Below are 22048 nucleotides of genomic sequence, written 5' to 3'. Positions count from 1 at the left end.
AAAAAAAAAAAAAAAAACGCCGTTAACATGGCACCATGACGTAAGCGAAAACGCCGACCCTAAGTGGATAGAAGGGAAAAACTTCCCGCTGAGAAATTAAATTAACACTTTCACTGCGAAGGCTGCACCCATTGACTGCTGAATTTTTTCCCGTTGTGCAAACGCCAGTATATTTTAATGAATGCAAAATAGCAGTAGACCTACCATTGGTATACTGGAATTTACAATTATGACATCACAATACCAAACTTTATTTCGTAAATAACGTTTCTTGTAAATACGCATTTGCGACGCTCGTATGAAGACGTTAGTAACGTGATTTGTACAGTAAAAATTTCCCGCGAACCAGCAAATTTCCCGGGAATGTCATTCCCGGATTCCCCATTTTTTCCAGGCCTGCGTTGTAAGTTGTAACCACTAGTCACAGATTTTGCTTATTTTGACATATTTTATACATACTAAAAAATGATGAAAATAGCAATTGAAATATCTTCATTAGTGGCCCGAGATAGAACACTTTGAATTTTCGGCCACTAGTAGGATTTTAGGAGCTTTTCATTTTGCGCCTTCATTTTTTGGCAATAGCTCTTTACCTTGAACGATTTTCATAATGAAAACATGCGTTTTACCGATTTAAGACCCAAGGAATTCATTTTTGCACTTTAAATTATGCTAAGATGAACATTTGAAATGGTAATTTAGGTTTAAAGTTTTTCTTATTTTATTTTTGATACACTAACTTTGGGGGAATATTTCGGAGCGTTGGGAAAAAGGTGCAAAAAAATTTTTTTTTTCTTTGAACAAAGTAATTGAAGTATAACACTTTTACCAAATTTGGTTGATGTAAGTTTTGCATAAACCAAAATAATCAACTTAGAAAATACCAGTAATTTAACTAAAATTGTTATGAAGAAATGGCTATAAAGTTAAAACATAGGACTTAGAGCACATCAAATGCTCTTTGAACATCTTTTGCAAGTGTATTTGAGGACAGTGTATCCCTATTGCCTTAGTTCTGCTTTATTTTATTCCTTTGTTTTAAACTAGAACGGAATGACAAACTCAGTAAACTTATATGTACCGTACCATAAACATTGTAAGAGATCTCAATACAAACAACACAAACAGAAATCATTTCATCAACTTTTAAGGTTGGATGCATCAATAGCAGTTTTTTAAGCGGTTGATTAAGCCAATTTTCTGATTGGGTGATTAAGAATCAGTTTTCACAGTACACAAGTATCTACATTCTACAAAGGGTCATTGAAGGTTTGTTCAATTTTCTTCAAGTCTTCTTTTTTGATTACATAGTTGTGCCCAGATATTGTTACAGGGCTAGGAGATGAAACAACACATAAAATATGCTCAGAAAGAACACAGCAGAAATCATCCCTCGGCCAATAGATGGTCCATCATGAGGTGCCATGAACTTGATGTTGACATCTCCTGCGTCCCTAAAAACTTCTTGCACCATGCCAAGCCGCCAATATAAATCGTATGTGAATGCAACATAGTCAAAGAGAGGCAGTAGTTTCAAAGAATTTGTGTATTCCAGTAAATTCTTTATCATCACTAATCCGTTTACATGCAATACTGTGAGAAGATTTTGGTTCAAAATAATGAAAAGATTGTGTGCCATGTACAGTGGAGCGTTGAACATACCTTTCTATTGTGTCGAATTCTTTCAAATTCATTGTTTTGAATGTCAAAAAACTGTATGCCTTTTATGTATTCTTTACAGAATTTCATTAATGCATCAAAATTGAGAATTTGGTTTGTGTAAAGTCTTTGAAAACTTGCTCTAGTGGCCAATCATTTCACTGTGATTCACATGATTCATTCTGGTAAAAGACCATATAAATGTGATGAATGTGGAAAATCATTTACACGTTTGATTGACTTAAAACTCATCTGGTGAATCACTCTGCTGAAAAATCATTGTTTGTTTGTCGTATCCAGGCTTACACTCGGTGATCGAAGATTTAGATTAAGTGGACGGGAAGACAAGGAAGCCAATCTTCGTGTCCACCTTCAGGCATGACTTTAAGTGTCCTGCTAAAGACACAGCCGCATGCTCTTGAGCGGTGTCGAATTGGTGGCCTTGAAAAACCATATATATAAATGTCAAAATGTGGAAAATCATTTAAACGATTGTGTAATTTGAAATGTCATCTGATGATTCACTTTGGGAAAAAGTCATAGGAATGTGATTTATTTGTTACCCTTTAATTTTTGTAAATGGACATTAAGAGATGGTTTTGTTTGATCGAGATTATTTTGTGTGCAACCGTGCATCCTTTGTGTTGTTATGTATACTAATTATAAGTTATGACATTTTTGAATGTTCCCTTTTTTGCTAACCATCATATAACTCTTCAAGATTTGTTTTTATGCATTTAGACAGGAGTTGTTCATAGTTTGTGGTAGAGCTCGACCAATATCATTTTTTCAGGCCGATACCGATATTTATGAAATTTTTAGGTCGATACCGCTATATATCGGCCGACATATATATAGCCGTGTAGCTGCTTAATATGCCGCATAACTGAGTAACTTCCACCGAACGAGGTCGTGTGGCTTCTTGCGTCATAATGCTCTGGGCACGAATCGGAAAACTTTTACAATGACGCTACTATTTTCTTCTGTGCAAAGTTTCATTAGGCTTTTTTCTTTAGGTTTATTTTTGCATGTCATGTGAGCGAAGTTAATTTTCCCTGGGCCTTTTCTTTCTTATTGTGATACCAAAACTTGACAAATTTTGCTGCATCTTGCTGTCATAGCCTACTCGTATGATCTAATTTTGTAACGAATTTTGCCTTATCAATATCACTCGGAGATCAAAGCCAGACATTGTGACGTAAGACTTGAAATAAGTTGGGCGTGGTTAGTGTGGAAGTACACCGGTACTCCCATCGATTCTTAGCGAAAAATTCACCTTTGTTACACTGATTCAATGTCATCAATCGTTGAAGCAACGTAAAACTCGAAAGTTTTCCTGCTTGAATGGAAGCTAAGGGATACAGTATTAACATTTTCTAGATGCGCGCACTAGAATGGGCGGGAAATTATATTCTCGTAACAATTGTTCGTGCTATGCAAGCACGTTTGAGCAACTTGTGTTTCTTCTAAAGGCATGTATCGCTGGTTTTGAGTGTGCTTTTGCTGGCCGATGTGTATTGGCGAAAAATAGCCGATACAATATATCGGCTACACCTGATATCAGCCGATACATATTGGCTGACCGATATATTGGTTGAGCTCTAGTTTGTGGTGTTTTCTAAAATTGATGAGAACACGTTTTAACCTGACAATAATTAATCTTTGGTTGAAATTCAAGCTACACCCAATATTTAAGTATGAATCTAGCCCTACGAAGCTTGAAGTACCTGAAGTTAATGAAGCCTATGCAATCAACAACCAAGGTCATTTGGTAGTTTGTTTGTTGTACTTAGGATTCAAAGAAATTTGCATCATTTGAGAAGAATCAAGTGCTAATATTAGATTGTGTTCCTGCAATTATGAACCAAATTGTTTGCAAAGAACAAGTAATGAACACATGCTAGAAATTCCAGAGCATTGTACTGGAGAATTTTGTTTCAGATGAAAGCAGAAGTGGCTGTAATAGTTGTTTTACAAGTTTCAAATCAACTATGGACATTTTGAGTCTAATCAATAACAGAAAACTTATTCAACGAATTCACACCTGTGAAAAGTTGAATCTAACATGCTAGTTCTTTGAACCGCAATAAGCTCACTTACTCTGGTGAAAACCCATGTAAATGTATGTGAAAAACCATAATTTTCACAACTTTGAAATTTTATCTATAGATTCACTCTCTGGTGTATGTCCATTGTCCATACAAATGTGATGTAATGTGATTCTTTGACGTAACAAAAATGAAACGTTTTTAACTCCTGTAGTGTGTACCTTCATTATTTTCATTACTTGTGCTGTTTGCGTTCAGTTTAACTGAAGATGGTCTAGCTGCCAGCAGATCACAATCAATTGTTACCTGTTTGTGATTGAACTGACTCGTGTGAAAATAAATTTGTTTGTACTACAAGACATGTAACCGAATCTTAATTAATAAGAGTTTAAATAATTAACTAATTAAGTAATTAGTAAGAGGTTGACCTTGCTATTGTTTCACAGGATTCACTGTAATTTCATCGCGGTAATTTCATGGTGGTAATTTCATCGCAGTAATTTCATCGCAGTAATTTCATCGCAGTAATTTCATCACATGGTAATTACATCGCATACATTGTCATCGCATTGTAATTACACCGCAAGACAGACATTGTAATTACATCGCATAACCCTAACCCTTGTAGGTGGTAGCCGCAGAACGCAGCTGGTGAGATAACGCAAGAACGCAGTTGGTAGCCTACACAGCTCTCATACTGCGATGTAATTACCTGACGATGTGATATACTGCGATGTAATTACCATGCGATGAAATTACCACGATGATATTACCACGATGAAATTACTGCGATGAAATTACCGGACACCGTTTTATAGTTGCCAACAAATAATGAGCAAAAATTACATGTGGGGTCTTCGAAAATAAATTATGGAGAATGTCAATTGCTCCATCGTACTCATCACATTCATCAATAAATTCATATATATTGTGTGAAACACAATTCACCAACAGGTTAAGCTTATTGACAGCCTGGCTAGCCTCACCCCTTTCCATTTCTTCAACAAAATACTCAAATGTTTTTCTCCAATGCTTCCACTCTTTGCATGCAGTAAGAGAGCTTGGGTCAAGGTCAAGGCGAAATGGCTTTAGTAGTTTATCCATAGTCTTGGTATCAAGTTGATTAAATTGTAATGAACATCAAATAAAAATGAACATTGTTTCACCTTAAAGTAAAGGCTTTAATCAACTAAACACAACATGCAAAATATAAACAAACAAATAAAAAGTCTGCCTATCATAAGCAACAATAAGTCTGCCTATCATAAGATAACTGAATAACTAAAACAGTCCACAAATATCTAGCTGTACGTTCAGCAAGAAAGCAACAACAATAACAAAAAGAAGAAAGCAAGGATTAAATGGCGCTCCAACTAATCAGCTTGAAGCAGTGCGCGACATCAACCTAAAGCAACATAAAATTTCACAACATCGATTAACAACAATATATACATTAAGCATCGAAGTTGTCATTCAAAGTTTGTTTTGTTAGGGTTGTAAAAATGGTGTCAAGTTTACCAAGCTGGGTTTGTACAAAATCATATGTGATATGCTCAGACAAGGAAAAAATAAGGCAAAACGTCAAGTTAGACTGACTTTATTGTATGATACACTGTTGGATTTGTGTGGAATTATATAATATTATAATAGGTTCTCAGTTTTGTTTCATGCATTGTTTGTTTTTATTGTTACTGTTACACCTTACTGTATTTTGAACGTTTTATGAAGGATAGTGGACACCAGTTTGCAATTTTTCTGAGCTTGATTTCTGAATTCTAAAGCTGCAATTCTTTATTGGTTCACACTTGGTTGTCTTATAGTCTCTTTAAGAAGTCTTTATTTGATCAGGATCACACTTTCGTTCGCATTCTTTGTTTTTTCGAAAATATAGAATGTAACTTGTGAATTGTTGACAACTGTGATGTTGATGATATTTGAATAACCTAGCTTTCATAGAATACAACATTTGTAATTGTTAATATAATGAGAATTCCTACTACAGTTAACCATTATTAAGATTTTCACAGTTTGTTACTTGTGCTTGTGCTTCAGGTTATAGGTTGTTTACTCGCTATACATTTCATAGTTTGTAAGAAATGATTTTCTTTGTTCATTTAATCCAGCACTGATTGAAATCAATTATTCACTCCATCTTTTTACATGAATCAAAGTGAAGCAATTCCAGTAAAGCTTGAAGTACTTGAAGATTGTGAACCATATAGAATCAACAATCAAGAACACGTAGTGGTTGGTTCAGATAGATTTCAAGCCACCAAGGAATCTGATCCATGTTTGCATCATCAACAAGAGTCGAATGCAGATCTTAGTTTGTGTCTCAATAACTCCAAAGCAAATGATTTGCAAACAATCAATGAAAAATGTCATCGGTGTAACTTTTGTGACAAGAGTTTCAATTGGAAATCGAGATTGACAATTCATGAAAGAAGTCACACTGGTGAAAAGCCATATAAATGTAATGTATGTGATAAATCATTGTCACAATTGTGTCATTTGAACAATCATTTGTTAATTCATTTTGCGAAAGCCCATATAAATGTGATATATGTGAAAAATCATTTACACAATGGAGTACTTTAAAAACTCACCTGGTAATTTATTCTGGTGAAAGATCATATAAATGTGATCTATGTGGAAAATCATTTACACAGTCGGGTCATTTAAAAACTCACATGTTAATTCACTCTGGTGAAAGATCATATAAATGTGATGAATGTGGAAAATCGTTTAGAACATTGTGTCATTTGAAAAAACATAAGATGATTCACTCTGGTGAAAGACCATTTAAATGTGATCCATGTGGAAAATCATTTACACAATTAGGTATTTTAAAAACTCACATGTTAATTCACTCTGGGAAAAGACCATATAAATGTGATGAATGTGGAAAATCATTTGTACGATTGTTTGTCTTAAAAACTCACCTGATAATTCATTCTGGTGAAAGACCATACAAATGTCAAGAATGTGAAAAATCGTTTAAAAGGTTGGATCATTTGAAAGAACATTTGATGATTCACTCTGGCGAAAGACCATGTAAATGTGATGAATGGAATATCATTTAAGTGCTTTGAAATCTCACCTGATGAAGCATTCTGGTGAAAGACCATATACTGTAAATGTGATGAATGTGGAAAATCATTTGCACGACCGAGTACTTTAAAAACTCATCTGGTGATTCACTCTGATAAAAGACCATATAAATGTCGTATATGTGAAAAATCATTTGCACGACTGAGTACTTTAAAACCTCACCTGTTAATTCATTCTGGTGGAACACCGTATAAATCATAGACACATGAAACCAAGCAACCACACGGCATTTAATATCATACAATTAGAGTGAACATAAACTATAAACTACGAACGTTTTCGGCTATAGTCAAATTAGTCCTTCTCAATTAACAAAAATAACTGATTTTACAATAACATCTACATTGAAAATAACTGATCTACACAATGAATTGAAAAACGAAATGCACAAGAATGAAACTGCAAAGCAGGTGGGAAAGGCACGTCACATGGCGGTTAATTATGCGAGGCAAAAAATCGCATCACACAACAAATTATGAAAAAACGTTTAGGAGATAGGAAGTTAGGATAGGAAGAGGTCGATTTGGAGATGGTAAGTGTTTTTTTTACCCCACTTGACTATATGTAAAAATGTTTTTTTGTGTTAGTAATTGAAACAGCCATACAAGTGAGATTTATGTGGAAAATCATTTTCACAATGTTATGCTTTAAATCAGCGTAAAATGTTCACCCTGGTGAAAAGCCATACAAGTGCGATGCATGTGAAAAGTTGTTTTTGCATGTTACTACCGTACTTTGAATTGTCATAAGATGATTCACACTGGAGAAAAGACATATAAATGTGACATGTGTAAGAAATTGTTTTCACCGGTAAGCTAAAAAATCATGTGCCCATTTGTTCTGGCATGACCTGTCCTACTAGAACATGGCCAAATATGTTGCTATAGTATTTGAGCAAATTTCTAAGAGTCTGAATTGAGTTATTCAATCTAGACAAGAGTTATTCATAATTTATTGTGTTTTCTAAAGTTGATAAGAACACGCTTTAGCTTGACAATAATTAATCTTTGGTTGAAATTCAAGCTGCATGCAATATTTAAGTGTGAAACAATCCCTGTGAAGCTTGAGGTACCTGAATAGGGCGTGTCAATTATAGCAATAAATTTTTTATTGTATTTTTTTTTAGATGATGGGGTCTAAAAACTTGTGTATGCTTGTAGTAAGATAGAATATGCAATTTTTTCAATAAATTTTAGTTGTTTAGCTTGGTAAATTAACAAAAAATTAAACTATTCTCAAAAAAAATTTTTTTTTCAATTTATTTTAATTTGATTCTTTCCCAGTTTAAAATATTCTTCGTCACTTTATTCTGTATTATATTTTTTGACATAAGCAACAATTATTTGTTCAATTTTTGTTCTTTCAAGTAAGAAAAACAAGTTTGTTTAGAAGAAATCTTGAAAATTTAGTGAAAAAATGCCTAAACCAACTATATTTGCCAAAAATTGTGTATATTTTTCAAACTTTGCACATAAGAGGGAACAATTTAGGCTACACTTTGCAAAATTGTCTGAAATTCTGTTCACAAATACAAAAATAGTTTTAAAAAGTTGCAGGCATTGTCATTTGAGCTAAATCCTGTTTCGATTCATTTTTACTCATAATTTGTCGACTCGCTTGTTGAACTCTAACAAAGCTATCTCTCTTTTCGTGGTTGTAAACTCGGCTTGCAGCTTCTGTCACCATCTTTACACATCTTTCTACAGCTTGGCCGTGGCAGGGCCATTCAGGGACTTTCATTGGCGTATCAACAAACTTTTCGATTTCTTCCAATAGTAGCATAACAGTTAAAGGAGGCTCATAGACTTCTGTTGACCAATCCATCAATTCAATCAAAGAAGTTGCATTAATGTTAATTGTGGGAGTCTTTCTAGGACGAACAGAGTCATCACCTAAACTGGATACTCTGTCACCGCCTCTTATTGCTGTTATTTTTTCCAGATCTTTTTTCCTCTCTTCCATATCTTCTGAGCACAACATAGTTTGAATAATCATCTCGCTAAATGCATACCACGCTGATCGTTCGATTGTCGGCAAAACTGCTTGTATGACAGATTTGTTTTGCTGTTGAAGTAGACGAAGCTGAAACAAAATATGCCGTGGTCCTTCAATCCAATTGTGCTTGACTTTAATTTGAAACCAACAAGGGTAATAGACACCAACAATACATTCAACAATCAATTTCAAATTTTTGAGATTTTTTCCTTTTAGATTGTTTTTCGAAACCCATATTCGACAAAATCTGTTTGCTGTGGTCAACCATCTAGCATGATTGACAGGGCTAATGTGTAAGAGAGCCAAATCCGAGGGAAGATTTCCGGTTTTGATTGCCTGTGTCATCCTGTAACCATATGCTTGGTCAGTCGAAAGATTACCGTATCTACAACACTATCTTCAAGTTGAATAAGTGCTTCCCCAATAGATATCTTGGAAAAGGATTGATGTATTTCCAAGTCAGTTGCGTTCTCCAGCATTTTCCCAAGGTTTCCAGCCCATTTGTTGTTAGATAAAGTTTTTCCATCCAAGCAGGTTATTAAATGCCAGAGTGGCAATTCGTATGTGTGAAGTGCACAAACTAACCAGTTCTGCCGGCTGCGGTCTCCGCAAAATACGCTTGTGCGGATGGCCTGGCGGTTCTCCACTCCACAAAGTCGTGGGAAGGTCTGGAGGTCACCTTTAGCCAGGACATGAAAACTCTCTCAGCGTATCTCCAGAACTGGCGACTGAGACTCAGCAAAACCAAAACTGTGGCAGCAGCTTTCCACCTCCGCGGTCGGGAGGCTGATCGTGAGCTACGCGTCCAGAGCGGCGGAGGGTCTCTGTCCTTCTGCCCGGGCCGGGATGTCTTGGGGTGGCACTGGACGGATCGCTCACATACCGCCACCATTTGGTGTCACTGCGCAAGAAACTCACATCCCGCGCTGCGCTATACTCAAGCGCCTGGCGGGTTCTGGCTGGGGGGCTAGGGCTGACACTTTGCGTGTGGCGGCCTTAGCCCTTGTCTGCTCTTCAGCAGAGTACTGTGCAGCTGTTTGGTGTCGCAGTGCTCACTGCCACAACATCGACACTGCCACAAACAGCGCCCTGCGCACAGTGACCGGATGCCTGCGTCCAACACCATTGGACAATCTCCCCATTCTCGCTGGCATCCAACCCGCTGAGCTTCGTCGCGAAGAGGCCACTCTGTCCCTCGGTCGACGGCACTGGAGCCTGACCACCTTCTCCACCACAAGATCTCTGCTCTCCCAAACGAGCACCCTCGTCGACTGAAATCAAGACACCCATTCGTGCCAGCCGCTCAACTTCTTATCAACGAAGCTGATGTACAAGACATCTCTGCGGCTACTTGGGCGGACCATAAATGGAGTTCTGAATGGAAGTCAACCGCCACCAGACTCCATTCGTTCATCTCCGACGCCGACACGCGCCCCATCGGCCTGGCACTACCGGGACGGGCGTGAGTGCGCCTCGGCCGTCTCCGTGCGGGCGTCGGGCTTTTCCGTTCAACCATGCACCAATGGGGAATGGCTTCTTCCTCCTGTGAATGTGGTGCCAAGGAACAGACTGCAGACCATATCATCAATGACTGTACTATCTTCAAGCCACCTAACGGATTGCAAGGTCTGCGCGTCATGGATGATGAAACCAAAGACTGGCTGCTCTCTAGTAGCCTTCCACTGTAGTCCGGGAACATCGTGAATCTGGGGTGGTAAAAGGGTAGACCCTCGGCCCCAGAGGCTCACACGACGACGACGTCGACGAACATCTACTGTTAACTGATAGTTTGGCATGCGTTGAAATAAAAATTGTCATACAGCAATAGTATTTACTGTTACAAAAGTTAGTTGATCAACAACTACCGGTACTAAGTTTAATTGATTCTAAGTTTAGTTTACTTACAGTAATTGAATTAAATCGAATTAACCTACTTTAATTGCAGTCATCGCAGGCAAAAGTTGCTGGTTAATGAGAGTTTTTTTGCTAGCATTTCTGCACTTTATGATATCATAGTACTTCATTTGATATCTCACACCTCCTTAGCAAGCTTCAAAAGGAAGCAAACTATGACGTCACAGAACCTACAGGTTGTAAATGAAAATTTCTAGAGGTCGGTAAAATTTGAAAAATTGTCAAATATTTGAATTTTTAGGGAACAATTTACCAAGCAAGACGTCATTTATTTTTGAAAAAAAATATATTTAGCGAATTTTCTAGTCCAACTACAAGTTTTTAACACCCGTCATTTTGAATTAAAAATTTTTGAGTAAATTGACACGCCCTAGTACCTGAAGTTAGTGAAGCCTATGCAATCAATTGTGTGGAATTATATAATTTTATATATAAGTGGTTATCAGTTTTGTTTCATGCGTTTTTTTGTTTTTATTGTTACTGTTACACCTTACTGTTTGTTGAACGTTTTATGAAAGATGGTGGACACCAATTTGCAATTTTTCTGAGCTTGATTTCTGAATTCTAAAACGGCAATTTCTTATTGGTTCTCACTTCGTTGTCTTAGTCTCTCTAAAAAGTCTTTATTCGATCAGGATTACACTTTCGTTCGCATTCTTTGTTCTTTCGTAAATATAGAATGTAACTTGTGAATTGTTGACAACTGTGATGTTGATGATATTGGAATCATATGCGCCGGGGAGGCCGGGGGGCGGCGCCCCCCATAAAATAATGGTTGAGGGGCAACAAAAATGGCTATTGAGTAATTTTTTTATAAGACAAGAAATGGTGTGTAATGCCATCTCCCAGATTTTTACAATTTTTGAATATGTGAAATAGAAAGTATATACAATCGGCCACCCTCACAATCGGAAACAATCGGCCACCCTCACTAGTGGGGAACAAACCAACGATGGATTATGATGATGGTTATGATGATACGAGGACAACAAAAAAAAAATTATCAAAATCAGAGTTGTACTTTTCAAGAAGTCGCACATTTAAAAAATATGATTTTTAATTGTCACGCCTGAGCGATTTCTTGATTTTTCTTTTTTCTCAAAGATCTAGTAGTAGGAAAACAGTGAAAATTGGTTTTCTACCATTTTCGGGGTCAAGGAATTCAAAAATGTTGTCCTTGAAATGATTAACACAAACAAAATATCAAAAAATTTGATTTTAAATTTTTTTAAGCAGGCTACCACCAGGAGGCGCCCCAGGAATGGTGACAAGTAAAATCTTTTTTTTTTGAAAATCAATCTTCGTTGATGTGCCATTCCAGTAAACATAAGGAAAACAAGGCCCCAGCTTGTTTTAAGGTGCTACAATGCTGAAATAATAATGATACTAAAAACAAGAACAAAAATCCAGAGCCGCATCACCACAACAAAAAATGGTAAAACACTAATTACAGATAAACATAATAGACCATATGTAAGATTCACACACACATAAGGACAAACACTACTACACAGTCTGATTACATACACATTCCCAATTAACATTTTTATGTAGGCAGCTTGTAAAATTGACCTCTTGTTTGTGTTCAAGCTTTATTTTTACAGCAAAAAGTTTCTTGAGCGGATAACTACCTTATAAAACAACTATATATTCAATTTAATATGTTACAAAATGCAAATATATGCACTGACTGTATTTCTAAAGTACAATTCAGGTTACAAACTAGCATGAGCTGTAAATCAGACATAAGTGATTAAGTGTGTTGTTTAGATGTTTAGTTGCTTTAAGTATCTGCTTTACATCGATCCCTTGTGGACTTTATGCCCATTTAAGGTTAAAAAGTGTCGCAAACCCCCTCTTTTTTAATAATTGTGTTGTCCTGACTTTCTTGATTAAGAACATGACAGTCTAACCGGTGTTCTCTTAACTGCTTGCCGAAACTTCATCTTGTTTTGAAGCTCAGTTTTTCCAATCCTTAAAGTTTTTCGTTTTTTACTTGTAATTGTCTTTTCTATTATATGAATTTCAGAAACCTCATCAGTACATGTTTACCTCAGTTTATAATCATTTATAACAGTTTATAACTTCTCTTTACATTTGAATTGCTGCCATGTGATTCATTTCATCTTGAGTGAGTTTGTACTGCCTCCCATTGATTGTTGTTGTAACTTGCAATTTTAGCAAAATGCTATCCAATGGAACCCAACAAGAATCCTCTGATATTGGCCAGTAAAACATCTGTGAAGGACCATGAGGATGCATAAACGTAATCAGTATGTCATTGTACATAACGTCATGTTCTTTTACTAGACCTATCCACCAGGAATCATCATATTTGGCAACAACGTATGTCTGTGGTGGAATTTCATTAAGTTGATACACATTTTTACACATAAAGAATGAATGACATCCTGCAAAATTTTGATCATCTGATACACGTTTATATTGTTTTGTGCCAATTTCCTTTGGACAAAAATGGTGAAAGCTTCTTGTCCCATTGACAGTTTGTCCCCTGATATATCTATCTTGTAGCAGACTGCGTGTTTCTTCAGTATCCGCTTTAAGAAGGAGAAAAAAAGTTACCTTAGGCATTGTGTGACAGCAATGGTTGTATGCTGCTTCAGCAGATAAAATTTTGTTGGATGGAGATGCAGTAAGACTAGCGTTGGTCAGCTTTCGCTTCACACTTCCCCCAATTCCGTCACAAGGTGACTTTCCGTGACTTGTGGCAAAGAAGGACCAAGATGCTTTTATGCCAAAGTCTGAGTGATGGTATGTCAGGTTCAGAAAGTTTTTGAAATTTTTATACTGTCCACCACAGCCATCAGAGAAGTACCCAATATGTGTTAGTTGAGGATGTTGAAGTTTCAGATGTGTAATAAGATGTTTTTGTAGGTTGTACAATGTACAGTGTACACAAGTGATGTATCATGTGTTAAATCATCGGACATGAAACACAAGGATTGCTCTTTGACTTGAAATATTGTTGAATCAATGTCACGAGTATAAACTGCAATGGGGTGAATTGTGCATTGTTCCTTGCACCAGTGATAACTTTGGATTTCATTTTGAACTACAAATTCATAATTTTCTGTAAAGTCTGTCAACAACTGCTTCATGTGGGTCCAATGTCAATTTTCGTGATTTCAAATAGTTAGCTTGTGACTTTGCAATATAAAAATGTGCTGTTAGATTGTTGATTGCAGCTAGAGTATCTTCAATGAGTTCCTCCTTAATATACAGGCCTTAAAACTCGTATTTTTTTCCGGCAGCCATCGTGGCCTACCGGGAGCTCCTTCTCGGCGGCCAAATCTGCGCGCTTGGAGGCCAAAATACAAATAACGATAGCATAACTAAATAGAATTAAACTTGCTACAATGCTAAAATGATCATTTAGCGTTGTTGAAATCTGGGCGACGTCCTGCAATAGAATCGTTGTACCACGTTATAACTGCTTTATCAGGATTGTAATCCGGTATTGCGGGACCATCTAACGACACTAAATTGTTTCAGCTGCTCAGTAAATTGTTTCAACTGCATTACCGAATACCGCCTTTCATAAAACCTGACCATTTATACCGTTATGATGTCACAATTGAGGGTGTGAAGTCACTAACCCATAGCGGGAACATTTCTCATGAAGACACGTGTTTTCTCCTCGGATGTCAACTAGTCTAGTTCTCCTTGTTAACAAGGATTCAATGTCCGCCAACATTGCATCGACATAAAAACGACAATATTGCCAGCCGATGTAAATTAGCACTTTGGATTAACACTTTGTTAAAATAAAACGTGAGTACTGCTCTAGTATAATCATGCAAAAAAGTCGCAAACCTGCGACTTGTGGTTTCACGTCACGGTAATTAACGCTATTACTCCCGCACAATGGATGTGAATGCGAGTCGCGCGTTGGCCTAATGCGCTCACTGCGTTACAACTGGTGATCGCAACTGGATATATTCCATATATACAATAGCAAATGTTCCCGCACAATACAACAGCGGTGATTATGACGCGCTGACCTAATTCTGCGTCACTCTTTGATACCACATATTTTCGTCAGTTAATCCACGCTCATTCTGTTGCGAAATTAAATAATTGGCTAGAAGAAACCGGCGGCCAAACTTGGCCGACTGAGAAGGTAGCACCGGCGGCCATTCAAGCACTACTTAGCGGCCATGGCCGCGATGGCCGCCGGTTGCTTTAAGGCTTGATATATACCATTGTTTTCAAATCTGATCGGTCAGTAGAAGTCCTGACCGATCAGATTGGAGTCCATTAGAAGTCCAGACATCTCTGCGGCTGCTTGGGCGGACCATAAATAGAGTTCTGAATGGAAGTCAACCGCCACCAGACTCTATTCGTTCATCCCCGACGCCGACACACGCCCCATCGGTCTAACACTACCAAGACATGCATGGGTGCGCCTCAACCGTCTCCGCACGGGCGTCGGGCTTTTCCGCTCAACCATGCACCAATGGGGAATGGCCTCTTCCTCCTCCTGTGAATGTGGTGCTGAGGAACAGACCGCAGACCACATCATCAATGACTGCTCCATCTTCAAGCCACCTAACGGAGTAGAAGGTCTGCGTGTCATGGATGATGAAACCAAAGACTGGCTGCTCTCTAGTAGCCTTCCAGTGTAGTCCGAGAACATCGTGAATCTGGGGTGGTAAAAGGATAGACCCTGGGCCCCAGACGCTCACACAACGACGAGTAGAAGTCCATTGTTCTACCAAAAGGTCTCAGTCTCATCATATGTAGTCAAATTATCAAATAATTTACGTTTTAAAGCAGCCAAACCAGGACAACTTGGACAGCAATGAATCATGCAATTTTTGTTTGTCACATCACATACAAGAACACTCATCATTTCTTTGCTTGGCACACCACATGCTGAGGCCAAGAGCTCTGCGTTTTGATGCATGCGACAAACACATATACACATTGTGAGTTCCAGAAGCTCCTGGTGAAACACACCATTTAGGTTTTAAAGACCAAAATTTGGAAAAACTAATTTTCAGTGTTGGATTTTGCTCTCTAAAGATATAGTAAAGTTCCCAGCCTGACCCTAGTAACAACCGTTTTTGATGATAAACATTTTTTTGTGTGCTTACTTTGTCCTTCATGCCTGGCAACATACGAGATGTTTCATCATTTTCAAAGAAATCCAAAATTTTTTGTTGTATCTCAGCTGGAGTACCAATTCTTTGTTTTCGATCATGCCGACCCAAAATTCCTTCTTCTTTTGCAATATTTCTAGTTTTGTAGTTTGAGTACGTGGAGCAACCAAAATAAGTTGATGCTTTTTCAGCATACCAAGACTGAGGAATTAGGGTTAGAATTTGTAATTTGTCAGAAAACTTTTTTGTATTCTGAAATTTAATCTTTAATTTTGCCATGAGACTGTTTAAATCCATGCTGTCATTATGTAGTTGTTTAACTTTGTCTCTTAGTTCAAGGTCTTGGGAGTTTGCTGTCTCTAGCTTATTGGGATGCAAGCCAGACACTACAGCAAATTGTGACGTTTTTTTGCAATTTTTGGGAACATACTTTAAGTTTTTGGTGCTTGGGTTTGCTGTGCAATGGCACCAGCGGAGATTCATTTAATAGTGCGAAACTGTCATTTAAGTTTGCTGTAGATGCTTCCTTTTCTGCATTAAAACCTGCACTTTGAGGTTCCTTTGTGATTGGAGATGCACTCGACTCACCTTCAAAAATGCTACTATCAAAATCAATTGCCATGTTTCCTGCTTTGGTGAAACAGCGGCTGCAAAGCTTTTCTCCTGGAACAACATTTAAGTTTCCAAAACTTCTCAGTTTTTTTTGCCAATTCAAGCCCAATTGTGCGTCTACTCTGAGGAAGAGGTTTTAAAGATGCATCAACCTCATGTATTTCAAAAATGTTGCAGCATTTTTTTTAATTTATCAGAGAAAATTTTTTTAATAACCGCATTTCATGATGTGCACAAATCACAGCATCATCAGCTCTGTCCACACCAGACCTCCACCATAGTAGCTCTTGATCTTCCTCTGACAACTCCTTTACTAGCTTTACTTCATTTTCTACCTCATCTATCTTATCTTACACATTGCACCATTCTTTCCAAATATTTCCAAAATAGCACTTGTCATTTGATCTTGACATTTTAACTGTAATCTTAAATTAATATTGCATATAATCTGCAAATATATTTTTTATTAATAATTGGATAGTTAGTGTACACTCTATCTTGTCAACCTCTCTCAGTTTAACAATAACTTCTTATTTGCTGGAATCCAAACAGACATCGACAATTCATTTTCAAAGCATTTTCTAGAATGAGCTCTTTATTATCTGCTATTCAAGTTCTGCAGCTCTTCTTATCTCATAATTAATCATTGTTTACCAAAGGTGCATTCTCTATTTGAAGCATAATGTTAATGCCAAGCAAGTCAGATAGATAGCCTACAGTCTATCTAAGAAGTTTTTTTAATTACCAAGTTACAATCTAACAGCTTATTGACTTGACTACATTGTTAACTAGGCTGAGTGAGACTGACTCAACTCAAAGTAGGTTAAAGATGTGCGATTGTGCATTACCAGTATATTTAAGTATTTTAGCTGTTCATGCAAATAACTTTAATTGTTGACCTTTTGCTTATCTATACTCACAGCTGAAAATTTAAAATGGTTTAACCTGCAAATATGTTGTCAGCACACAAAACAAAGGCATATATTTCCATGTATCAGTAGGCTGCGCTTTAGAATTGAGTTCAAAATATACCCTCAACTCAACAGGCTTGGGGCACCTGAAAACAAGCTGGGGCCTAGTTTTCCTTATGTTTACTGGAATAGCACATCAATAAAGAATAACATTAAAAGAAAAAGTTATGATTTTACTAGTCACCATTATTGGGGCGCCCTCTGGTGGCAGCCCACTTAAAACATTTTAAGTTCAAACTTTTCGATAGTTTCTTTGTTGCAATCATTTCAGAGACAATATTTTTGAATTCCTTGACTCCTAAAATGGTAGATCACCAATTTTCACTGTTCTCCTACTGTTAGATCTTAAGAAATAAGAAAAAACAATGAAATCACTCATGCGTGACAATTAAAAAGCACAGATTTTTAATGAGTGACATCTCGAGAAATACAACTCGGATTTTGATAATTTTTTTTTTATTCCGCTCCCATGTACATTCTCTTTTACATATGTGGAAATCATAAAAATCTGAGAGATGGCATTACAAAATCCTGATAAAATTTCTTGTCTTATAAAAAAATGACTCTATTACAAGTAGAGTTTCAAAGATAAAATACTTGGCGAAAGAAAAATTAGATCATTTAAACGGACTTAAAGAATGCCGAAAGCGAAAAACAGCCTGCGTTGCTTTTGCCCGCAAAACAGCAGCTGATCGCATGGCTTTCTCTGGAACACGAATTACTACTGAGATGTGCTCAGCATGCACGCTCACAGTCACACACTGCTTATCTTCCCGCGCGTGAGGAGCAACTTCAAAGTCAAAACGCTTGGAAGCGAATGCGAGGTTGAATGTTCATTCTCATTTCACGAGTTATCCAAACGTCCGTTAGGTTTTCTGTGACTTCAAACATGAAATGGAATTTAGCAAACTTTATCGAGTTGAAACTACGACACAACGAACAATTACGTGAATACAGCTTAAAGAAAAAATGCATTTTTCAAAACTGCCATTCCTGTTTTGCTTCAATAAGCACTGTATTGATGTGTAATTTTATACACTCATCTATATACAATTCTGTACTACCATATATACTCGAGCAAAGGTCGATCTCGTGTATAAGTCGAACCCCTACTTTTGAGCTGAAATTGGTGATATTTCCTTCTCCCGTGTATGAGTCGAATAGCTTATTTCCGACACTACCATTCGATGGTTCATCTAAGTATTGGCATTGACATACGGTGAGCAAATTTCAAAGTAGACTTACACTGCTAGAATAGCCATGTAACTATTAACCGGCAATACTAAGTAAACCAGCTAAATTAGACGCGCTATTTTCAACGAGGTCTTCCCGCTGTTAGATCAATCATGATTCAACAGAACGCATTGTTTTGTTCGCAATGTGTGAGAATTAAATCGAAAACCGATAAAAGAAAAGGTGTTTAATGGTCTTGGTCGAAGATATTGCCTACATTAACGACGTCTCTTACCGCTATTATCACCTTGCCAACCTGACATCATTGTTTTATGCCGCCGCTAAGGTTTGACATCGACTTCAACGATCATGGAATGTTACGTAATAAGAACGATTACATCCTACATGCAAAAATAAAAAAATTTGATCTCTTAAAACAGCTCTTTCTGCTATTTTGTCTCGTGAGCTTTGCATATTGCTCAACAAGTGCATAAAGTTTAGAATTGACAAGACAAGAGATCATGATTTTTGCGTTTTATTTCGATAACTTCACTGTCTTGATCATTGTTATTCAATCGCACGAAAAGGAAATTAATCTGTTTGTTTTCCAACTGTTCCAATTATGAGTTAACAATATCAAAATTTTTATGACTAGGTGTACTGCATGCGTAAAACTAACCGTTTCAAGCAGCGGTTCTAATAAATTTGGTTTGCGACCTAGGTGTCAATATAAACAAGACAGTAAGCTTAATCAAAGACTATTTTAATTGAATAAAATAATGCTATGGTTATGACGTCATCACCTTTCTCGCCCCCCAAGGTTTTTTCAAAAGTCGGCGCCTATCATTGGAATAACCCTGCTTTCATAGAATACGACTTGTGATTGTTAATATAATGAGAATTCTTACTACAGTTAACCATTATTGAGATTTTCACAGTTTATTACTTGTGCTTCAAGTTATAGGTTGTTTACTCACACTACATTTCATAGTTTGTAAGAAATGATTTTCTTTGTTCATTCAATCCAGCATTAATTGAAATCAATTATTCACTCCACCTTTTAACATGAATCAAAGTGAAGCAATTCTAGTAAAGCTTGAAGTACTTGAAGATTGTGAACCATATAGAATCAACAATCAAGAACACGCAGTGAATGGTTCAGATGGTCGTCAAGCCACCAAGGAATCTGATCCATGTTTGTATCATCAACAAGAGCCGAATGCTCATCTTAGTTTGTGTCTCAATAACTCCAAAGCAAATAATTTTCAAACAATCAATGAAAAATGTCATCGATGTAACTTTTGTGACAAGAGTTTCAAGTGGAAATCTAGATTGACAATTCATCAGAGAATCCACACTGGTGAAAAGCCATATAAATGTGATGTATGTGATAAATCGTTTACAAAGCCCAGGACCCTGAAAGATCACATGTCAAATCATTTTGGTGATAAACCCTATAAATGTGATGAATGTGAAAAATCATTTACACAATCGAGTACTTTGAAACGTCATTTGATGATTCACTCTGGTGAAAGACCATATAAATGTGATCTATGTGGAAAATCATTTACACAATCGAGTAATTTGAAAACTCACCTGATATTTCATTCTGGTGAAAGACCATATAAATGTGATGAATGTGGTAAATCATTTTCAAAATCGAGTACTTTGAAAACTCACCTGATAATTCACTCTGGTAAAAGATCATATAAATGTGATAAATGTAGAAAATCATTTGTACGATTGGCTGACTTAAAAACTCACCTGATAATTCACTCTGGTGAAAGACCATATAAATGTCAAGAATGTGAAAAATCGTTTAAAAGATTGTGTCATTTGAATGAACATTTGATGATTCACTCTGGCGAAAGACCATATAAATGTGATGAATGTGGAAAATCATTTACACGATCAAGTACTTTGAAAACTCACCTTGTGAATCACTCTGGTAAAAAACCATATAAATGTGATGAATGTGGAAAATCATTTGCACGATTGTGTAATTTGAAAGATCATGTTTTCATTCATTCTGGTGAAAAGCCATATAAATGTGATGAATGTGGAAAATCATTTACACAATCGAGTAATTTGAAAACTCACCTGATAGTTCATTCTGGTGAAAGACCATATAAATGTGATGAATGTTTAAAATCATTTTCAAAATTGAGTACTTTCAAAACTCACCTGATAATTCATTCTGGTGAAAAATCATACAAATGTCAAGAATGTGAAAAATCGTTTAAAAGGTTGTGGCATTTGAAACGTCATAAGATAATTCACTCAGGCGAAAGACCATTATAAATGTTATCTATGTTGAAAATCATTTACACAATCGAGTACTTTAAAAACTCACCTAGCAATTCATTCTGCTAAAAAAATCCATATAAATGTGATGTCGAAAATCATTTGCATGATTGGTTGACTTAAAAACTCATCTGGTGAATCACTCTGGTGAAAAACCATATAAATGTGATGAATGTGGAAAATCATTTGCACGATTGTGTAATTTGAAAGTTCATGTTTTCATTCATTCTTGTGAAAAGCCATATAAATGTGATGTATGTGAAAAAGTGTTTTCGTGTGTTAGCAATTTAAAGCGTTGTGAGATGTTTCACTCTTGTAAAAAACCATTGTGTTTTGGTATGTTACAAGTTTGAAACGTCATAAGATGATTCACTCTTATGCTTTGAAATGCAAAATGACCATAGTCACGATGTACTGCTATAATTCACCATAGGAATCCACTCTGCGGCCTACAAAAATAGTTTTATTCACTTTTCAACTGTTTTGTGTTGTACTTGAACTGATTGAAACAAATCAAAAAGAAAACTTTGAACAATCGATGCTAATCGATTAACAACACAATGTTAAGCATCGAAGTTGTTATACAAAGTTTATTTTATCGGGGTCGTAAAAATGTTGTCAAGTTTACCAAGTTGGATTTGTACAAAATTATATGTGATACAATGTTGGATTTGTGTGGAATTATTATATACTTTTATAATTGGTTCGGTTCTCAGTTTTGTTTCATGCGTTTTTTTGTTTTTATTGTTACTGTTACACCTTACTGTTTGTTGAACGTTTTATGAAAGATGGTGGACACCAGTTTGCAATTTTTCTGAGCTTGATTTCTAAATTCTAAAACGACAATTTCTTATTGGTGCTCACTTGGTTGTCTTAGTCTCTCTAAAAAGTCTTTATTTGATCAGGGTCACACTTTCGTTCGCATTCTTTGTGCTTTCGTAAATATAGAATGTAACTTGTGAGTTATTGACAACTGTGATGTTGATGATATTTGAATAACCCCGCTTTCATAGAAAACCACTTGTGATTGTTAATATAATGAGAATTCTTACAAGCTTACAGTTAACCATTATTGAGATTTTCATAGTTTGATACTTGTGCTTCAGGTTATAGGTTGTTTACTCGCAATAATTCCATA

The 22048-nt window shown here is 36.5% G+C and overlaps 1 protein-coding gene across 1 annotated transcript; it reads left to right on the top strand.

Moving 5' to 3' along the window:
- Nucleotides 1-17824: 17824 nt before the first annotated feature.
- Nucleotides 17825-22029, top strand: LOC145765326 (uncharacterized). Its single transcript, XM_082577130.1, has one exon. The coding sequence runs from the start codon at nt 19672-19674 to the stop codon at nt 20905-20907; it is 1236 nt and encodes a 411-aa protein (XP_082433256.1). The 5' UTR covers nt 17825-19671; the 3' UTR covers nt 20908-22029.
- Nucleotides 22030-22048: the final 19 nt, after the last annotated feature.

Source organism: Aplidium turbinatum, chromosome 2, assembly GCF_918807975.1.
Source record: "Aplidium turbinatum chromosome 2, kaAplTurb1.1, whole genome shotgun sequence".
Classification (NCBI taxonomy): domain Eukaryota; kingdom Metazoa; phylum Chordata; class Ascidiacea; order Aplousobranchia; family Polyclinidae; genus Aplidium; species Aplidium turbinatum.
Note: the sequence above shows the minus strand (reverse complement) of the source record. Positions and strands in the feature narration are given on the sequence as shown.